The sequence below is a fragment of the Oncorhynchus mykiss genome, chromosome 5, assembly GCF_013265735.2.
Source record: "Oncorhynchus mykiss isolate Arlee chromosome 5, USDA_OmykA_1.1, whole genome shotgun sequence".
NCBI lineage: Eukaryota > Metazoa > Chordata > Actinopteri > Salmoniformes > Salmonidae > Oncorhynchus > Oncorhynchus mykiss.
In genome coordinates this window covers 40,813,496-40,832,813 of record NC_048569.1, presented here as the reverse complement: position 1 = coordinate 40,832,813, position 19,318 = coordinate 40,813,496, and the positions used below count along the sequence as shown (strand labels likewise).

The window sequence follows — 19,318 nt, the reverse complement described above, 5'->3', positions numbered from 1 at the left end:
TCCCCACAGCAATGTTCCAAAATCTAGTGGAAAGCCTTCCCTGAAGAGTGGAGACTGTTATAGCAGCAAAGGGGGGACCAACTCCATATGAATGCCCATGATTTTGGAATGAGATGTTCAGGAGCAGGTGTCCACATACTTTTGGTCATGTAGTGTACAAACGTAGATGTGGAGACCCACAGACAGATTACAGGTTACTGTGTGAATGCAAAAATATATATACGTTAGAAGAAACATTTGTATAAATGTGCTAACACAAAGCTAGTAGACTACTGTAGTGTACACAGAGCCAGTGAATGTGCTGTCTCCACCCTCCAACTGTGAGGATGTAATAGGTCAACAAGAAAACATCTGTACCCAGTCACTGACTCCATGCAGCTCATCACAATTACAAAGATGTCAGCTAGTAATGGAGCTCTTCATAGGGACTATTAGACTTGTATTTCCATACTTAGCTTCCATTCACTACACTCTTAGAAAAAAAGGGTTCCTAAAGGGTTCTTTAGCGGTCCCCATATGAGAACCCTTTTTGGTTCCAGGTAGAACTCTTTTGGGTTCCATGTAGAAACCTCTGCGTAAAAGGTTCTACAGGGAACTCAAAAGGGTTCTACCTGGAACGAAAAGGGTTCTACCTGAAACCAAAAAGGGTTCTTCAAAGCGTTCTCCTATGAGGACAGCCGAAGAACCCTTTTAGGTTCCAGATAGCACCTTTTTCTTCTAAGAGTGTACATGGGAATATATTAACTACAGCAACTGTCATGAGGATATGGCATACTGGTAGTAAGTAGTATGTGCTGCTTCATTCTAAAAGTGTAAAGCCACATTTTGAAATATTCTACATGTATTCTAGGTAGGCCTAGCTGTGTAATATCTAACTGCCCATGCTGTCCCTCAACGTCCCAGGCCTCTGGTTCTCTCTGGGACAGACAGAGTATGCTACGGAGGAAATCAATTGTCATCCCTCCATCCCTCCTCTCCTCCCAACTAAGGTGCACTTTCTATGCGTAATCCCCGTCTGTGCTGCAAATCCTTAATCTGTTTTACGTAAGAAACCAGGGTGAGGGTAGGGTGCCAAACCTCAGTGTCAACACAGCGAGCAGAGACCAAAACCAAAGCACAACCATGTCAGGTGGTGCACTACCATGGTCACTAGGGTACCTAACCCACCTGCTGCTTGTCCACCATGTCCTTACTGACCGTGGCGCTTTTGGGCGCGGGAACCCTCTCGCACGTGCACCCCTCCAGCAAGTAAATCCCGGAGGGCCGAGTGCTCTGGTCGTTCTCGAAGTAAAAGAGCACATTCTGGTAGAGAGCAAAGTACTTGTCATTCCACCGACTGTTCTCCGTCGTCTTCTTGCTCAGGATGCCGCGTTTCGTACCCTCTTTGCGCGCGACAAGCGACAGATATAGAGCGTGCCCCTCATTATAGCGCACGCTCTTCTGCATTTTCCGTGAGACCCCTTCTCTTTCAGTCGATTTCAAAAAGTGGTCGTTGTTTTTGATGTCATATCTGTGACATATCTATCATATTTTCGGAGAGAGTTGGACAGGATAGGAGAGAGAAAGTAGATGTGGAGGAGAGAGCGCGCTAATCCAAGTTCACCACAGACGCGCAGGGGGAAATTTGAGTCCGGTCCACTCTGTGCGCCGCGAAGAAGACAGAAATAAATAAATAATCCCAAGTCTCATGCCTCAAACCTCAAACTTTTTAGAAAGGGGATCCAAATCATCCCAAATGACTAGAAAAATATAGCCTATACAAATGGAAAATCGCAAAAGACTTGCAGGCTGTAGCAGCGTAAAACCAAAATAGATTGAGGAGAACAGACGGTGAAAAAAGCGCTAATCGGCTTTGACAGTAATTTAAAGAGACAGGTCGCTGTAATGTATTCCACTGGACTAGAGCTACTGTTTGTCTCTGTCTAATCCACTGTAGCATAGCCTGGCTACTGTCTGTCTGTCTGCCTGTCTGCCGGGGCGGGGCGGGCCGACGGACGGTCTTCTGTACAGTCTAGACAAGGGTTTGCGCTTCCCTCGCTCTCATTCACGGTAAAAGGTGAAACTGTAGGTTTTACTATGCTGGACCAGCAGTGTTACTGACCAATGGAATGTAAATTATATGGACAAATATACACTGCTCAAAAAAATAAAGGGAACACTTAAACAACACAATGTAACTCCAAGTCAATCACACTTCTGTGAAATCAGACTGTCCACTTAGGAAGCAACACTGATTGACAATACATTTCACATGCTGTTGTGCAAATGGAATAGACAACAGGTGGAAATTATAGGCAATTAGCAAGACACCCCCAATAAAGGAGTGGTTCTGCAGGTGGTGACCACAGACCACTTCTCAGTTCCTATGCTTCCTGGCGGATGTTTTGGTCACTTTTGAATGCTGGCGGTGCTTTCACTCTAGTGGTAGCATGAGACGTAGTCTACAACCCACACAAGTGGCTCAGGTAGTGCAGCTCATCCAGGATGGCACATGTGGCGAGCTGTGGCAAGAAGGTTTGCTGTGTCTGTCAGCGTAGTGTCCAGAGCATGGAGGTGCTACCAGGAGACAGGCCAGTACATCAGGAGACGTGGAGGAGGCCGTAGGAGGGCAACAACCCAGCAGCAGGACCGCTACCTCCGCCTTTGTGCAAGGAGGAGCAGGAGGAGCACTGCCAGAGCCCTGCAAAATGACCTCCAGCAGGCCACAAATGTGCATGTGTCTGCTCAAACGGTCAGAAACAGACTCCATGAGGGTGGTATAAGGGCCCAATGTCCACAGGTGGGGGTTGTGCTTACAGCCCAACACCGTGCAGGACGTTTGGCATTTGCCAGAGAACACCAAGATTGGCAAATTCGCCACTGGCGCCCTGTGCTCTTCACAGATGAAAGCAGGTTCACACTGAGCACATGTGACAGACGTGATAGTCTGGAGACGCTGTGGAGAACGTTCTGCTGCTTGCAACATCCTTCAGCATGACCGGTTTGGCGGTGAGTCAGTCATGGTGTGGGGTGGCATTTCTTTGGGGGGTCGCACCACCCTCCATGTGCTCGCCAGAGGTAGCCTGACTGCCATTAGGTACCGAGATGAGATCCTCAGACCCCTTGTGAGACCATATGCTGGTGCGGTTGGCCCTGGGTTCCTCCTAATGCAAGACAATGCTAGACCTCATGTGGCTGGAGTGTGTCAGCAGTTCCTGCAAGAGGAAGGCATTGATGCTATGGACTGGCCCGCCCGTTCCCCAGACCTGAATCCAATTGAGCACATCTGGGACATCATGTCTCGCTCCATCCACCAACGCCTATCTGCACAACAGACTGTCCAGGAGTTGGCGGATGCTTTAGTCCAGGTCTGGGAGGAGATCCCTCAGGAGACCATCCGCCACCTCATCAGGAGCATGCCCAGGCGTTGTAGGGAGGTCATACAGGCACGTGGAGGCCACACACACTACTGAGCCTCATTTTGATTTGTTTTAAGGACATTACATCAAAGTTGGATCAGCCTGTAGTTTGGTTTTCCACTTTAATGTTGAGTGTGACTCCAAATCCAGAACTCCATGGGTTGATACATTTGATTTTGTTTGATCATTTTTGTGTGATTTTGTTGTCAGCACATTCAACTATGTAAAGAAAAAAGTATTTAATAAGAATATTTCATTCATTCAGATCTAGGATGTGTTATTTTAGTGTTCCCTTTATTTTTTTGAGCAGTGTATTTTAACGCCACTATACCAAATCCATGGCGTTGAGTGAAAACGCGTGTTTTTAGAGTGAACCTGCAACTCCTTCAAGTTGCTTCGAGTCGCTGTGAAGTCGTTACTTATAAAATGTAAATTCTTAAACTTGTACTTTATATCTATGTTTGGCCTTTGTTGTTGCCTGCCTTTCTTTGTTTGCTGAAATCCATACTTTTTAATAAACGTTCATCAAATACAACCCCTGACTGTTTCCTCATTGAGATTCAATTGGTACATGGGCATTTGCACTGAGTTGCCTCTTCGAACAACAGCAACAAGGAAACAGTCAGTGGTTGTATTTGATTAACGTTAAATGAAAAAGTGTGGATTTCTACAAAGAAAACATTTTTTAAAGTATCGACTTCACGCTGAGTCATGATGGAGTTGAGAAATACCTGACTAGAAACGATCAAACTTTAGTGACTACAGTCAGGACACTGCATTGGGGTCTCCTTAGACCAGAGGGAAGAGTGCCCACTACTGGACCTCCAACACCACTTCCAGCAGTATCTGTTCTCCCATCCAGGGACAGACCAGGACCAACCCTAGCTTCAGAGGCAAGGATGGAAGGCTGCTGGCGCAGGGTGATATAGTTTCACCCAGTCCTGATTTCAGATCAGAATTTGACAAAAAAGCATATGCAGATCAACGGTTGATTTCAAAATGCAGTTGTTTGTTTTTGAAACTGCCAGCCAGCTTGAGAGAAAAAAACAGATATTCCTATGCTTTAGTCTCTGTGTGTGTGTGTGTTTGTGTATGATGTATGCCTCCCTTTGCATTACCAGATGCCAGTATAGTTATGTGATATTGTAAATACCCAGCAGGGGGGTGGAGGGAGGGAGGGAGCTAAAGAGAGGGATGGTTAACTTTTTTGGGGACTCGTTTCCAAACAGACTGCTGAAGCGACCAAAGGTGGGATAGCACACACAGTACAGTACAACAGAGTATAGTAGAATATTTACTTTTAATTTATTTTGCTACGTGTACATGTTGTAAATGTGTTATTACGTAATACTTACTTAATTCATACTATTTTGCTTCTTTAGGATTCATTCAGGCAAAAAAACATTTCATGAGAAAAAAGGAACCACCTAGAATCGAGTGTATAATATGGAAAGACACGATAAAGTGTTCCAGAGATCCCCAGCGTTGCCCACTCACAACGCAACCGTCCTACGCTCAGCAGCTCCTCAGCGAAAACACACACACCAAGTGTTTCTTCAGGTGGCCTCTAGCGCCACTAAGAACAGCTCAAAGCTGCTGACTAATGTTCTTATACAGACTCTAAGTGAAGGAAGGCCATGCATGGAGGAACAAAGACGATAACCCCAGATGAGAATAACGCAAGCACTCTCCTATACAGACTTGTTCCACCTCATCTTACTGTACTGTATTGCCCTGAGCTGACCCGCCATCCACCAGCTAAACAACTTACAACAGCAGCCAGATTTGAAAAAAAGTCTCATAGCGGCTTAAAATCCTATAACAGAGGTTGAGGGGGGACAGAGAGGCAAATCATTACACTGAGGTTAGAGGAGAGGCAAGGACATGCTTCTGTTGCATCACCACAGGGGACTAGCTACAGCCAGACGGGGGGGGGGGGGGGGGGGGGGGGGGGCTATAGGGAAATGGTGACAAGGGGAGAGGAAAAGGGGACAAGTGACAGTGGGAGAGAGTGTCAGAGGGAGAGCGGGTTCAGGACCAGCGGGACAAGGCTACGACTGTAGAGTTGAGAGAGATTGGAGACAGGCAGAGGGCTATCTTCTGTATACCAACCCTACCTTGTCACAACACAAATGATTGGCTCAAACGCATTAAGAAGGAAAGAAATTCCACAAATGAACTTTTAAGAAGGCACACCTGGTATTTGAAATGCATTACAGGCGACGACTACCTCATGAAGCTGGTTGAGAGAATGCCAAGAGTGTGCAAAGCTGTCATCAAGGCAAAAGGTGGCTACTTTGAAGAATTTGGTGGAAAAGCACAGTGCATATGGGAAGTACCAAAACACCTTGATAGGGGAGGAGCAAGCAAGCAAATTAGGAAGTGGCTATATGGAAGACATTATATAGTCAAACCTGCAAAAAAAGTTAGACAGCCCTCTCCTAATTTGGACCAGCCCCCCCCCCCCATCCCAGTAGATGTCGAACTATCCCTTAGAAGAGGGGAGAGACATAGATAGTGGTCCTGTAGGGGTATTAAAAACCTCTCTCTCCTCAGTGGACAGAGGGAGCACTGAAGGATTATGGGGGATTACCAATACTGTATGTCCGTCAATCCTAAAATAACCCCCACCCAGGCCATTAGTCCCTAAAATGACCATACCACAATCTGTTTTGTTAATGTTTGGAGTATAAACAAACCCTTAACGGCAACAGCGAGAAAGGGATGGTGAGAAAGAGAGATTATTTCCTCGTCATCTATTTTATATGTACATATACTGTGCCTTCAGAAATTATTAAGACGCCTTGACTTTTTCAAAATGTTGCTACGTTACAGCCTTGTTCTAAAATCGATTAAATAAATAAAAATCCTCAGCAATCTACACACAATACCATATAGTGACAACAGAAAAACTGAAAACACCTTATTTATATAAGTATTCAGACCCTTTGCTATGAAACTCGAAATTGAGCTCAGGTGCATCCTGTTTCCATTGATCATCCTTGCGATGTTTCTACAACTTTATTGGACTCCACCTGTGGTAAATTCAATTGATTGGACATGATTTGGGAAGGCACACACTTGTCTATTGTGATGGACATTTTTACATTTGTACTTTTCTAATAACCAATTTCTGTGTTCTGTTTGTGCTTTTCTATAAACCAATTTCTGTGTTCATGCAAGTGACTGATTGAACGAATCCTCACTATCAGTATCTGCAATTTGGCAGTACGCCCAGAACCTTGTTTTGAGAAAGGGATATCTCAGTTTTCCAGGTCTCAGCTTAGAGAGAAGAAGCGTTGTGAGGTATTGGTCTGTCACATGCATGACCCAGTATTGGTCGTCACATGAATAAAGCAAACATTAATTTTGAATGATGAATAAGCTAAATTATGCAAATATAACTTGTCAGTATATAAGGGAACTAACGGGACTGCCCTGTTAGGGCTCCTGACAGATGTTCACTATGGTGCATCAAGTCTATTGGAACCTCTCCAGCGCGGTGACAGCGAACAATTATTAATTTAATATTGACTTCGGGGCCTTCCGAGTGGCTCAGTGGTCTATGGCACTGCATCGCAGCGCTAGCTGTGCCACAAGAGACTCTGGGTTTGAGTCCAGGCTCTGTCAAGACTGAGAGACCCATGGGGCGGTGCACAAATGGCCCAGCGTCGTCCAGTAGGGATGTCCTTGTCCCACCGCGCACTAGCAACTCCTGTGGCAGGCCAAGCGCAGTGCATGTTGACACGGTCGCCAGGTGTACAGTGTATCCTCCGACACATTGGTGCTGCTGGCTTCCTGGTCAAGTGGGAATTGTGTCAAGAAGCAGTGCGGCTTGGTTGGGTTGTGTTTTGGGGGACGCACTGCTCTCAACCTTTGCCTCTCCCGAGTCCGTATGGGAGTTGCAGCGATGAGACAGGACTGTAACTACCAATTGGATACCACAAATTTGGGGAGAAAAAGATGTAAACACAAAATAAAGATCAAATAAAAAATATAGCAAAAAAATATATAATAATAATAATAATAAAAAATAATATTGACTTTGAGTGTCCCTGTGTAACAATTTCCTCTACGATTTGGCTCCAACGAACAGGATGACTGATTCTGCTTGCGGAGCTTTCCAGTGTGGGTCTGTGAGGAAAACCGCTTTAAGAAGCGTTAGGGAAATTCCCATCTGACCAAAAGATGACCAGACCAGCCCAGACCAGACCCTTACTGTGAGCTGCCCAGGAGGAGACACATCATCCGCAAAACAATTGAGGGGCAACAACTGATTTCAGTAATTAAATTTAAATGAATTTGTATAAAAAAAATTAAATACAAATATGATAGAACCAATAAAACCAAACATAAAGATGTAGAAGGAGGGTACCACTAGTCTTAAGTAATAGCACAAAGTGTTATTCTATATGTATGGGAAGAGGCAAGACTATAAAGTCTATAGAGACCATAGCATTTATTCCTATATAAACTATTGATACTATGGATGGTGATGGACTATGGAGGCTGTAGGGACCATAGATACTATGGATGCTATAGGGACTGTGACGCTATAGGGACTATGGATGCCCAGGGACCATGGATACTGTAGAGACTATGGCGACTGTAGAGACTATAGAGGAACCGTTGTAGATACATATGACAGAAGAAGGCTAGAGCTAGTCTTAGAGAGAAGACTAGAGCGAGGGAAAGTAATGATACCATGCCCTATTGTCAGCTGTCTGTAGGCATTTATAAGAGAAGTGTCTACGTGGTCTGCTGACAATGGTAGAGAATAGCATAATGTGTACTACGTGCTATTCTATATGTATAGTGAAGCTACATATGGTGCATAGGAAGTAAGGACAAATAATGGTTGAAGATACACATGGGGTAATAAGGGAGATTGCTGAGTGTGTTTGGGAATAGTACTAAGTGAATGTGGATGTGAAAGTTGTGTATGGTTGTGTCAGTGTGGAAAGGACGTGTTAAGAGAGCTGTCAGGAGACTACCTCCAGTGTGAATGTGGAGTGAAGTGTGAGCTGAGTTTTCCAGTTCTGTGTGGCTGAGTTAAAAAAAAATCTATAACGTTATCTAGGGGTTCCGTCCACCACTGCCCATCGTAGTCTGAGACTACTAATAATAGCATGTGGTGTTATTGAGCACGGGGTGTTGTTTTATATGAGTGGTGTGGATGTGAATACCTAAGTATAGAAGTTACGTATATTGGGAAAAGTGAATGTTAAGATATGAAAGAATTGAAGTACTATTACCGAATATGCTGTTAAATAGAACACTAGAGCGAAGATTTAAATCAAATCAAATTTATTTGTCACATACACATGGTTAGCAGATGTTAATGCGAGTGTAGCGAAATGCTTGTAAACCCCTGTATGAATAGAACACTGGTGTAGAGGAGGAATTTGTGATGTAACACAAATGTATAATGGGTTACTTGAGATAAAGTAACATAATAGGGAGTATAATCGATTACTAGAGATCTGATGAAGTAACAATAGAAAAATAATAATAATATACAACTTGCACATGCAGATGTACGTAAGCGGTGTAAAAGTATTCTGAGGAATGTTCAGAGTGGATCATTTGAGAAAAATAAGGTTAACGCATTGTACGGGACTTGACTTACCCCTAACCAATAAAACTATAAACGCTTATGAGATTTCTTCCACCCTGGTAATACATTTTGAAATAAACCCCATTCCCTGTTAAATAGAACCAATGGTTTTCTGTATTCACCTACTCAACTGTTTTACGTGCTTGGTAGAGGCTTATTATGGGCAGAGCATGCCATCTATGGGGGACTGATAGACAGTGCCAGCCCAGTAATACATATTGATCCCTCCAAAGCATTACATGTTACAGCCCAGCAATACTAAAATTGGACATTTAATAAGTGTGAAGCAGAAAATGAGTATCCAACATAAATTTGAAATAAATATATAGAGTAACATTGTCATGACTTGCTCTCCTTGGTGAGGATCAAAGGTGTCAGATCAGCTTGGCAAATGGCTGACAGATAGCCAGACCTCCCCCTCCCCATCTCCCACAGGAGTGGAGAGGGGGGAGTTGGGACGGTTTTATGACTCGTAACAACCGGTCATAAACAGTTTGCAGAAAAGGACTCCTTTTGGTCTCTAGTATTGGAAGACTGAAATCTCCTTTGCTACAGAGAGACTCTTGTTGCCAAAAACGTTTTCTAAAAATAGGTAAACATTAGAACATTATTCCTGACATCCAAATGTTTGGAATGATTAGTGGGGGTCTAAAGAATAATCATGTCATATTATTATTTTGTGATGTCATTAAGGATGGTATAACGAAATAAGAGTAACTCTGAAAGTGGACATGTTCTATTTATCAAGTTTATGTCTAAATGTTGTATAAAATATATGATTAAGTATGAGAGTACTTTTGTGAAGATAGCAATGTGATTTTATTCTTCTAATGAAATAGTTGTTTTATATAAAACTTTTTCTCAGTCAGTAACCATGCCCAAGTGAGCACAGACATTGTGTCGGCATGATGGACGATCAACAATGTTGCTCTTGCTGCGGGTGATTTCTTGATCCACCTCTACGCAGACGACACCATTCTGTATACATCTGGCCCTTCTTTGGACACTGTGTTAACAAACCTCCAAACAAGCTTCAATGCCATACAACACTCCTTCGTGGCCTCCAACTGTTCTTAAATGCTAGTAAAATGAAATTCACGGTTTTCAACCGATCGCTGCTCACACCCACTAGTCTGAACGGTTCTGACTTAGAATATGTAAACAACTACAAATACCTAGGTGTCTGGCTAATTTGTAAACTCTCCTTCCAGACTCATATTAAGCATCTCCAATCCAAAATTAAATCTAGAATTGGCTTCCTATTTCGCAACAAAGCCTTCTTCACTCACACTGCCAAACATACTCTAGTAAAACTGACTAGCCTACCGATCCTTGACTTCGGCGATGTCATTTACAAAATAGCCTCCAACACTCTAGGACGAACTGAAACACTATCTGAAGAAGAACATGTAGAAATGCCAGAAGGATGAGTGCCAGTAGGAAGGGGGTGGTTGAGAGAATACCAAGAGTGTGTAAAGCTGTCATCAAGGCAAAGGGTGGCTACTTTGAAGAATCTCAAATATAAAATATACATATTTTTTTAATGTTGGTTACTACATGATTCCATATGTGTTATTTCACAGTTTTGATGTCTCCACTATTTTCTACAATGTAGAAAATAGTAAAAAATTAAGAAAAACTCTTGAATGAGTAGGTGTGTCCAAACCTTTGACTGGTACTGTACATTTTTCCACCAGCAGTCTTAGATCGACAATGTCAAAAGCCGCACTGAAGTCAAACAAAACAGCCCCCACCATCTTTTTATCATCAATTTCTTTCAGCCAATCATCAGACATTTGTGTAAGTGCTGTGCTTGTTGAATATCCTTCCCTATAAACATGCTGAAAGTCTGTTGTCAATTTGTTTACTGTAAAATAGCATTGAATCTGGTCAAACACATTTTTTCCAAAAGGTAACTAAGGGTTGGTAACAGGCTGATTGGTCGGCTATTTGAGACAGTGAAGCGGGCTTTACTGTTCTTAGGTAGCGGAATGACTTTTACTTCCCTCCAAGCCTGGGGGCACACACTTTCTAGTAGGATTAAATTGAAAATGTGGCAATATCGTCCGCTATTATCTTCAGTAATTTGACCTTGTATTCCTACCACTGTATCATCAAAGGTATTATGTAAGTGAGTTTCAGAGATATTCAGAATATGAATGCCATCTGTTACTAGCAAATTATTGTTTTCAGGGACCTTGTTAACGTGAGCTATTTTGAGCACTTTTCTTCTGGGATGCTTACTTGTTTTCATTGCTTTACTGGGAAGCTTAGCAGAAGTAGATATGCTCATGTTATTTATGTTAGTGCAGGGTGAACTGCACACAGTGGACTTCCTCCTAGGGCACACCGCCTCAGTGCTAACAGCATAAATCTGATTCATAGGCACATGATTACTACATACAATAGCTGTAAGATCAACAGAGGCATTCAGGGCAGTTAGAGTGACATAAATTAGGTTACTTACATTGTGTCTACCAATGCCCCTGGTGTAATGTACATTGGCTGAAGCATTATGACAACTCTGCGTCACAATGGTAGGGATTAGCTGAGCTGGGCTTTGGGTCATTGATAAGTCGTTGTCTTAACGTAGCCTTATAATGCTGTGAAAGGATCCAGGAACCCAAATGATTTGGGTGGATCCCACCCTCCTTAAAAAACGTGTTTTGTTACCAAAAGGTATCCAAATTATTAACAAAAGTTACAATCATTGAGGTGCAATAATCACGAAGCCAGTTGTGAAGAGAAATAATCCTGCTAAAGCGCTCAATGCCACGATTCAGAGAGGGCACAGGGCCAGATATGATGGGTCTTTTGTTAGTGTCTAGCAGAGAGTCAATCAGCTCTTTAAAATCCAGTTTCAACTGTTCAGAGCTGCCTTCATAATGTTATTAAAACCCACACGAACTACAATAGAATCGATTTCCATGTCCTGACGTAGTACAATCGGGAGCAGCTTAGTAATGTAATTTACTCAAGCTCCGGTATAGGACATTTTTGAATATACTGTATGTCAATGTAAATGTATATTCTGCCAGTATCGATGTGTCGGTGTGTGCTAAGTTGAGGGTCTTAAATTAAAGTGATAGAACCAATGTGAAGCACTAAGGACTGTCATTCTACATTTGGGGTGGATAATTTATCAATAGTTATAATTATGATTTGGAAATGCGAGGCTTCTTGAGACAGAGCTATGCCCCTAAAATGTGAGGAGAGACACTAGATTTTAGCTTGGGCTAACCTTGCCCCAATCTCATTCTTATCAATGTTGGTGTGGAACTGTTATAACATGTGTTCTCTCTCTTCCCTGTGAAAGTCAATATGCATGTGCCCTAGACCAAATTCGGAAGATATCTAGAGACGTAGAGAAAATTGTCAATGCTAAAAAAAAAAGTCAATTGGCTCTGCAAAACAGAGAGGCTCTTGACTATATTTTGGCAGGTCAAGGGGGCACTTGTGCAATCATTGGCGATGAATGTACTTATGTTCCAGGTTCCTCTTCTGATAGGACTGATTTCGCTGAATACATTGCCACTGTTGCTAAGAATAATTCCCCACAAACAGAGTGGATGCCTGCAACTTGGTTGGAATTCCTGTTTGGAAGTTGGGGATCCTAAGTTGCAAAATGGGCTGCAGCGTGTGTTTTTTTTCTTCGTTTGTCTGAATTGTGATATTTAACATGCTGTGTGTGTGTGTGTGTGTGTGTGTGTATTTTTGATCAATTCACTCCCGTTAATAGAACTATAACCTTTATTATGATAATAATATTAGCATACTAATTGGATTGTACAACCAAGAATGAAGGGTTTGAAATGATGAAGTGTTTGGGTTTTTGTGATGATTTCCCTTACTGAAATAGAAATATGATATACAAGCTCAAATCTAAATGCTTACATTGAAATGTTACGATTATTTTCACGCAAGTGATAAGAGGATGGAATGCGATGGCCATTTTTATGTTTGTGCTTTTCTGATAACACATTTCTGTGCTCTGCTTGTGCTTTTCTATAAACCAATTTCTGTGTTTGTGCAAGTCACTGATTGAACAAATCTTCCCTGCAATTTAATATTGACATTGAGTGCCCCTGTTTAAGTATTTTCACAACACTATATAAGGCCCACAGTTATCAGAGCAAAAACCAAGCCATGAGGTCAAAGGAATTGTCTGTAGCGCTCCGAGGCAGGATTGTGTCGAGGCACAGATTTGGGGAAGGGTACCAAAGCATTTCTGCAGCATTGAAGTTCCCTAGAACACAGTGGCCTCCATCATTCTTAAATTGAAAAAGTTTGAAACCACCAATACTCTTCCTAGAGCTGTCTGCCCAGGCAAAATGAGCAATCGGGGAGAAGGGCCTTGGTCAGCAAGATGGTCACTGACAGAGCTCTAGAGTTCTACTGTGGAGATGGGAGAACCTTCTAGAAGGACAATCATCTCTGCAGCACTCCACCAAACAGGCCTTTATGGTAGAGTGGCCAGACAGAAGCCACTCCTCAGTAAAAGGCACATGATAGCCCACTTGGAATTTGCCAAAAGGTACCTAAAGGACTCTAAGACCATGAGAGTCTCCGGTCTGATGAAACCAAAATTGAACTCTTTGGCCTGAATGCCAAGGGTCACATCTCGAGGAAACCTGCCACCATCCCTACGGTGAAGCATGGTGGTAGTAGCATCATGTTGTGGGGATGTTTTATAGAGGCAGGGACTGGTAGACCAGTCAGGATTGAGGCATAGATGAACGGAGCAAAGTACAGAGAGATCCTTAATGAAAACCTGCTCCGCACCGCTCAGGACCTCAGACTTGGGTGAAGGTTCACCTTCCAACAGGAGAATGACCCTAAGCACACAGCCAAGACAATACAGGAGTGGCTTCAGGACAAGTTTCTGAATGTCCTTGAGTGGCCCAGTCAAAGCCCAAACTTGAACACAATCTAATATCTTTCGGGAGACCTTCAAATAGTTGTGCAGCGACGCTCCCCATCCAACCTGACAGAGCTTGAGAGGATCAGCAGAGAAGAATGGGAGAAACTCCCCAAATACAAGTGTGCCAAGAGTGTAGCGTCATACCCAAGAAGACTCAAGGCTGTAATCGCTGCCAAGGGTGCTTCAACAAAGTACTGAGTAAAAGGTCTGAATGCTTTTGGAAATATAATATTTCATTTGTTTTTGAAAAATAAGTTAGCAATAACTGTTTTTGCTTTGTCATTATGGGTATTGTGTGTAGATTGATGAAGAAAAAAAACAATCTAATCCATTTTAGAGTAAGGCTGCCACCTAACAAAACGTGGAAAAAGTCAAGGGGTACGAATACTTTCTGTAGAACCTACCAGGTACAACCCCAAATCCGTAAACTCGGGCACCCTCATAGATATCATCCTGACCAACCTGCCCTCTAAATACAACTCGGCTGTCTTCAACCAGGATCTCAGCGATCACTGCCTCATTGCCTGCGTCCGTAATGGGTCCGCGGTCAAACGAACATCCCTCATTACTGTCAAACGCTCCCTAAAACACTTCAGCCAGAAGGCCTTTCTAATCGACCTGGCCTGGGTATCCTGGAAGGATATTGACCTCATCCCATCAGTAGAGGATGTCTGGTTGCTCTTTAAAAGTGCATTCCTCACCATCTTAAATAAGCATGCCCCGTTCAATAAATGTAGAACCAGGAACAGATATAGCCCTTGGTTCACGCCAGACCTGACTGCCCTTGACCAGCACAAAAACACCCTGTGGCATACTGAATAGCCTCCGCGATATGCAATTTTCAGGGAAGTTAGGAACCAATATACACAGGCAGTTGGAAAGCAAAGGCTAGCTATTTCAAACAGAAATGTGCATCCTGTAGCGCAAACTCCAAAATGTTCTGGGACACTGTCAAGTCCATGGAGAATAAGAGCACCTCCTCCCAGCTGCCCACTGCACTGAGGTTAGGAAACACTGTCACCACCGATAAATCAACGATAATCGAGAATTTTCATAAGCATTTCTCTACGGCTGGCCATGCTTTCCACCTGACTACCCCTACCCCGGTCAACAGCTCTGCACCCCCCACAGCAACTTGCACAAGTCTCTCCCATTTCTCCTTCACCCAAATCCAGATAGCTGATGTTCTGAAATAGCTGCAATATCTGGACCCCTACAAATCAGCTGGGCTAGACAATCTGGACCCTCTCTTTCTAAAATTATCCACCACAATTGTTGCAACCCCTATTACTAGCCTGTTCAACCTCTCTTTTGTTTCATCTGAGATCCCCAAAGATTGGAAAGATGCCGCGGTCATCCCCCTCTTCAAAGGGGAAGACACTCTAGACCCAAACTTTTACAGACCTATATCTATCCTACCATGCCTTTCTAAGGCCTTTGAAAGCCAAGTTAACAAACAGATCACCGACCATTTCGAATCCCACTGTACCTTCTCCGCTACGCAATCTGGTTTCCGAGCTGGTCATGGGTGCACCTCAGCCACGCTCAGGGTCCTAATCGACATCATAACCGCCATCGACAAAAGACAATACTGTGCAGCCGTATTCATCGACCTGGCCAAGGCTTTCAACTCTGTCAATCACTGCATTCTTATCGGCAGACTCAACAGCCTTGGTTTCTCAAATGACTGCCTCGCCTGGTTAACCAGCTACTTCTCAGATAGAGTGCAGTGTGTCAAATCGGAGGGCCTGTTGTCCGGACCTCTGGCAATCTCTAAGGGGGTGCCACAGGGTTCAATTCTCGGGTCGACTCTTTTCTCTGTATACATCAATGATACCGCTCTTGCGGCTGGTGATTCTCTGATCCACCTCTACGCAGACGACACCATTCTGTATACATCTGGCCCTTCTTTGGACACTGTGTTAACAAACCTCCAGAAGAGCTTCAATGCCATACAACTCTCCTTCCACGGCCTCCAACTGCTCTTAAATGCAAGTAAACTAAATGCATGCTCTTCAACCGATCGCTGCCCTCACCCGCCCGCCTGCCTCGCATCACTACTCTGGACGGTTCTGACTTAGAATATGTGGACAACTACAAATACCTATGTGTCTGGTTAGACTGTAAACTCTCCTTCCAGACTCATACTAAGCATCTCCAATCCAAAATGAAATCTAGATTCGGCTTCCTATTTCGCAACAAAGCCTCCTTCACTCATGCTGCCAAACATACCCTCGTAAAACTGACTATCCTACCGATCCTTGACTTCGGTGATGTCATTTACAAAATAGCCTCCAACACTCTACTCAGCAAATTGGATGCAGTCTATCACAGTGCCATCCGTTTCGTCACCAAAGCCCCATATACTACCCACCACTGCGACCTGTATGCTCTTGTTGGCTGCCCATTAATTCATATTCATCGCCAAACCCACTGGCTCCAGGTCATCTATAAGTCTTTGCTAGGTAAAGCCCCACCTTATCTCAGCTCACTGGTCACCATAGCAGCACCCACCCGTAGCACGCACTCCAGCAGTTATATTTCACTGGTCACCCCCAATTCCTCATTTGGCCGTCTTTCCTTCCAGTTCTCTGCTGCCAATGACTGGAACAAATTGCAAAAATCACTGAAGCTGGAGACTCTCCTTCACTAACTTTAAGCATCAGCTATCAGAGCAGCTTACAGATCATTGCACCTGTACATAGCTCATCTTTAAATAGCCCATCCAACTACCTCATTTCCATATTGTTATTTATTTTATTTACATATTTTTTGCTCCTTTGCACCCCAGTATCTCTACTTGCACATTCATCTTCTGCACATCTGTCACTCCAGTGTTTATTTGCTAAATTGTAATTATTTTGCCACTACAGCCTATTTTTTGCCTTACCTCCCTAATCTTACTTCATTTGCACACACTGTATATAGACTTCTCTATTGTGTTATTGACTGTACGTTTGTTTATTCCATGTGTAACTCTGTGTTGTTGTTTGTGTCACACTGCTTTGCTTGATCTTGGCCAGGTCACGGTTGTAAATGAGAACTTGTTCTCAACTGGCCTACCTGGTTAAATAAAGGTGAAATTAAAAAAAATCTCAAATAAAAACAGGCAACATCCACACCGAGCTAAAGGCTGGAACTGGTGCTTTCAAGGAGCAGGACACTAATCTGATGCCTATAATAAATTATTTTATTTTCTACTTTATTTAGTAAATATTTTCTTAACTCTATTTCTTGAACTGCATTATTGTTTAAGGGGTTGTAAAGTAAGCATTTCACAGTAAGGTCTAAACCTATTGTATTCTGTGCATGTGACAAATATGATTTGATCTTTCTCCCTCCCCAGCCAGTCTCCTGCTGCAGACAGGTTAGGTCAGACTGTGACTGGACAACACCAGGGTATACCTCTCATCTCACCAGCAGACCTTCCCATTGAGACATGATGACATTTACAATATATTATCCTGTAGTCATAAAGCAGGCACTTTTTTTTTTTTTTTTTCAACCAACCGATTCAACCATAGACTGTTAGAGGGGGGTGTCATCTGGTGGTAAAACATGGAACTGTCCTAGAAATCCATATTCATGAGAATGGCCCTGGCATGACCTCACTGAGAATGGTCTTTTAGCCCTACTGGTCCATCTGTGATCATGTAAAAGTGTAACAGAGGTGATCGACTTGAGTAACGTTAGCTGAGACCTGATGACTTGTTTTGTCTCCCCAATAGTTCACTGAGCGAATGCACAGGTTTTGGTTTAGGGGGTTATGTGCTTTTTTTGGAACCTGGAGACCCAAGTTCAAATCCTGTCAGTCACATTGGGCCTGTAACTCGGCTGGATATCTGCAAGAATAATTAGGTCAAAATGTGGTGTAGTGTAAAAGTAGTTTGAAACCAGCCTTCCATGATGTGTGACCACGAGACCTGAAGACTTCTGTTGGCTTATCTAGACTGTGAAACAAAGCATTATTAAAGGAAGCAAAGGTTTACAACATGTATGTCCCCAATCCCCAAAGCAGACACAAAGGACTGGAAGACTACATATTTAACCGTATTTAACTACTGTTTAGCATGCAGTGCCACACTCATAAACCTTTCTATAGTGTTTGATTAAACTAATTTCAGAACAGAAAATAACGCAATTAAGCAGTTTATCTTTAAGAGCGAGGTAAACAAAGAGCGGGGTTTGCTTTATGTGAGCGGTATTTTATTTTACGGATTTTAAAATTCTGTAAAGTTGCACGGGGCAACTTTCGTAACGATTGCGCGACTCCCGAGCGTAAATGCTTACTGAATGTGAAAATCTGCGCGCATGCACTTTGTTAGGGGGAGTGAGAGAGGAGCATGAATGGAGCAAAATGGCGGATCATGTGCAGGTAACCACAGCTTTATGTTTTTGTAGTATATAAATCCACAATAACTATTTGAATGAGCTGTAATATATATTTCGATACGTTATTTGATATATAGTGAATGCATCCATTAAGCAGTCGCCGTACAGGTTGTGTGGGATATATGTATAGGATGCGGGCTGCAGTGTTGACTTGTGGCCTGTCATCGTGTAACGTTAACTTTCGCCGTTTAGCTAGCTAACTACCTAGAGATGCGGACAGAACACATTTTTGTTTATGAAAGAAGACGGTTTGAACTGGGCGATTGTATCGCTTGTACCGCCTAGTTATTGTGTTTTATCTCTAGCCTATTTAAGGAAGTAACGCCAAACAAACCCTTCAACAGATATGTTCAATGGGTAGGCCTATCTGCTAGCTAGGAGAAGATGGAGGGGGGCTAACTTGCAACAGTAACGCTAGCTAAGTTGTTAGCTAGCACTAATTGGTTAGCAACTCAAGACCGCATTCGCCGCTCTGAACTAAAATGTATCTAATGTGCAAATGTAATTCTTGGATTGTGATTGGCTTGCTTGGTCAGACCTCAATGTTGTGCTATTGGTTAGCGAAGGAGTTGGCTGTTGCTAGCTTACAAGCAGCACAATACATTTCTCCCGCGCTACCCCTTTCGAAATATCATTGCGTTTTTACACGCTGTGAGCAGCAATGTCGCTAGCTCGACAGCTCGTGCATCGTTGTTATTTGGCTACTTAAACCACACCGTGCACATTATGCAACCAGAACAATGTTCCATTGCGAAACTGACACGCATAGTTAGCTAGCATAGCATTAGCAAATCAACTAACGTTAACGTTAGCCAGCTTTCCAGCCAATTCTACATAGCCAGCATTCCAGCTACAAGCTAGCTATGTCGAGCTGTCATGTGGGCACCTTGTACCATTGACATTAGGTAGCACTTACAGCTGTCACCTCAAGCAATGAATACATAAACTACATTGAAAAATGTTTACCTGTAAATGTACAGCATTATACTG

At 43.1% G+C, this 19,318-nt stretch overlaps 2 protein-coding genes across 7 annotated transcripts in view; one reads left to right on the top strand and one right to left on the bottom strand.

Annotated features, from left to right (window-relative positions):
* Window positions 1–1,829, bottom strand: part of LOC110522941 (ras-specific guanine nucleotide-releasing factor 2-like) — a 77,755-nt gene extending 75,926 nt beyond the window's left edge. For both annotated transcript variants that reach the window (XM_036977506.1, XM_036977507.1), the window contains exon 1: window positions 1,168–1,829. In XM_036977506.1, coding sequence (XP_036833401.1) covers window positions 1,168–1,446 — 279 coding nt within the window. In that variant the 5' untranslated portion in view covers window positions 1,447–1,829. The remainder of the gene's footprint in view (window positions 1–1,167) is intronic.
* A 16,332-nt stretch (window positions 1,830–18,161) lies between these two features.
* LOC110523821 (exportin-7) overlaps window positions 18,162–19,318 on the top strand; it is a 33,090-nt gene continuing 31,933 nt past the window's right edge. For 4 of the 5 annotated variants that reach the window (XM_021602873.2, XM_021602871.2, XM_021602872.2 and 1 more), the window contains exon 1: window positions 18,162–18,311. In XM_021602873.2, the coding sequence (XP_021458548.1) occupies window positions 18,219–18,311 (93 nt within the window). In that variant the 5' untranslated portion in view covers window positions 18,162–18,218. The remainder of the gene's footprint in view (window positions 18,312–19,318) is intronic. The other variant, XM_021602874.2, reaches the window with a different exon arrangement.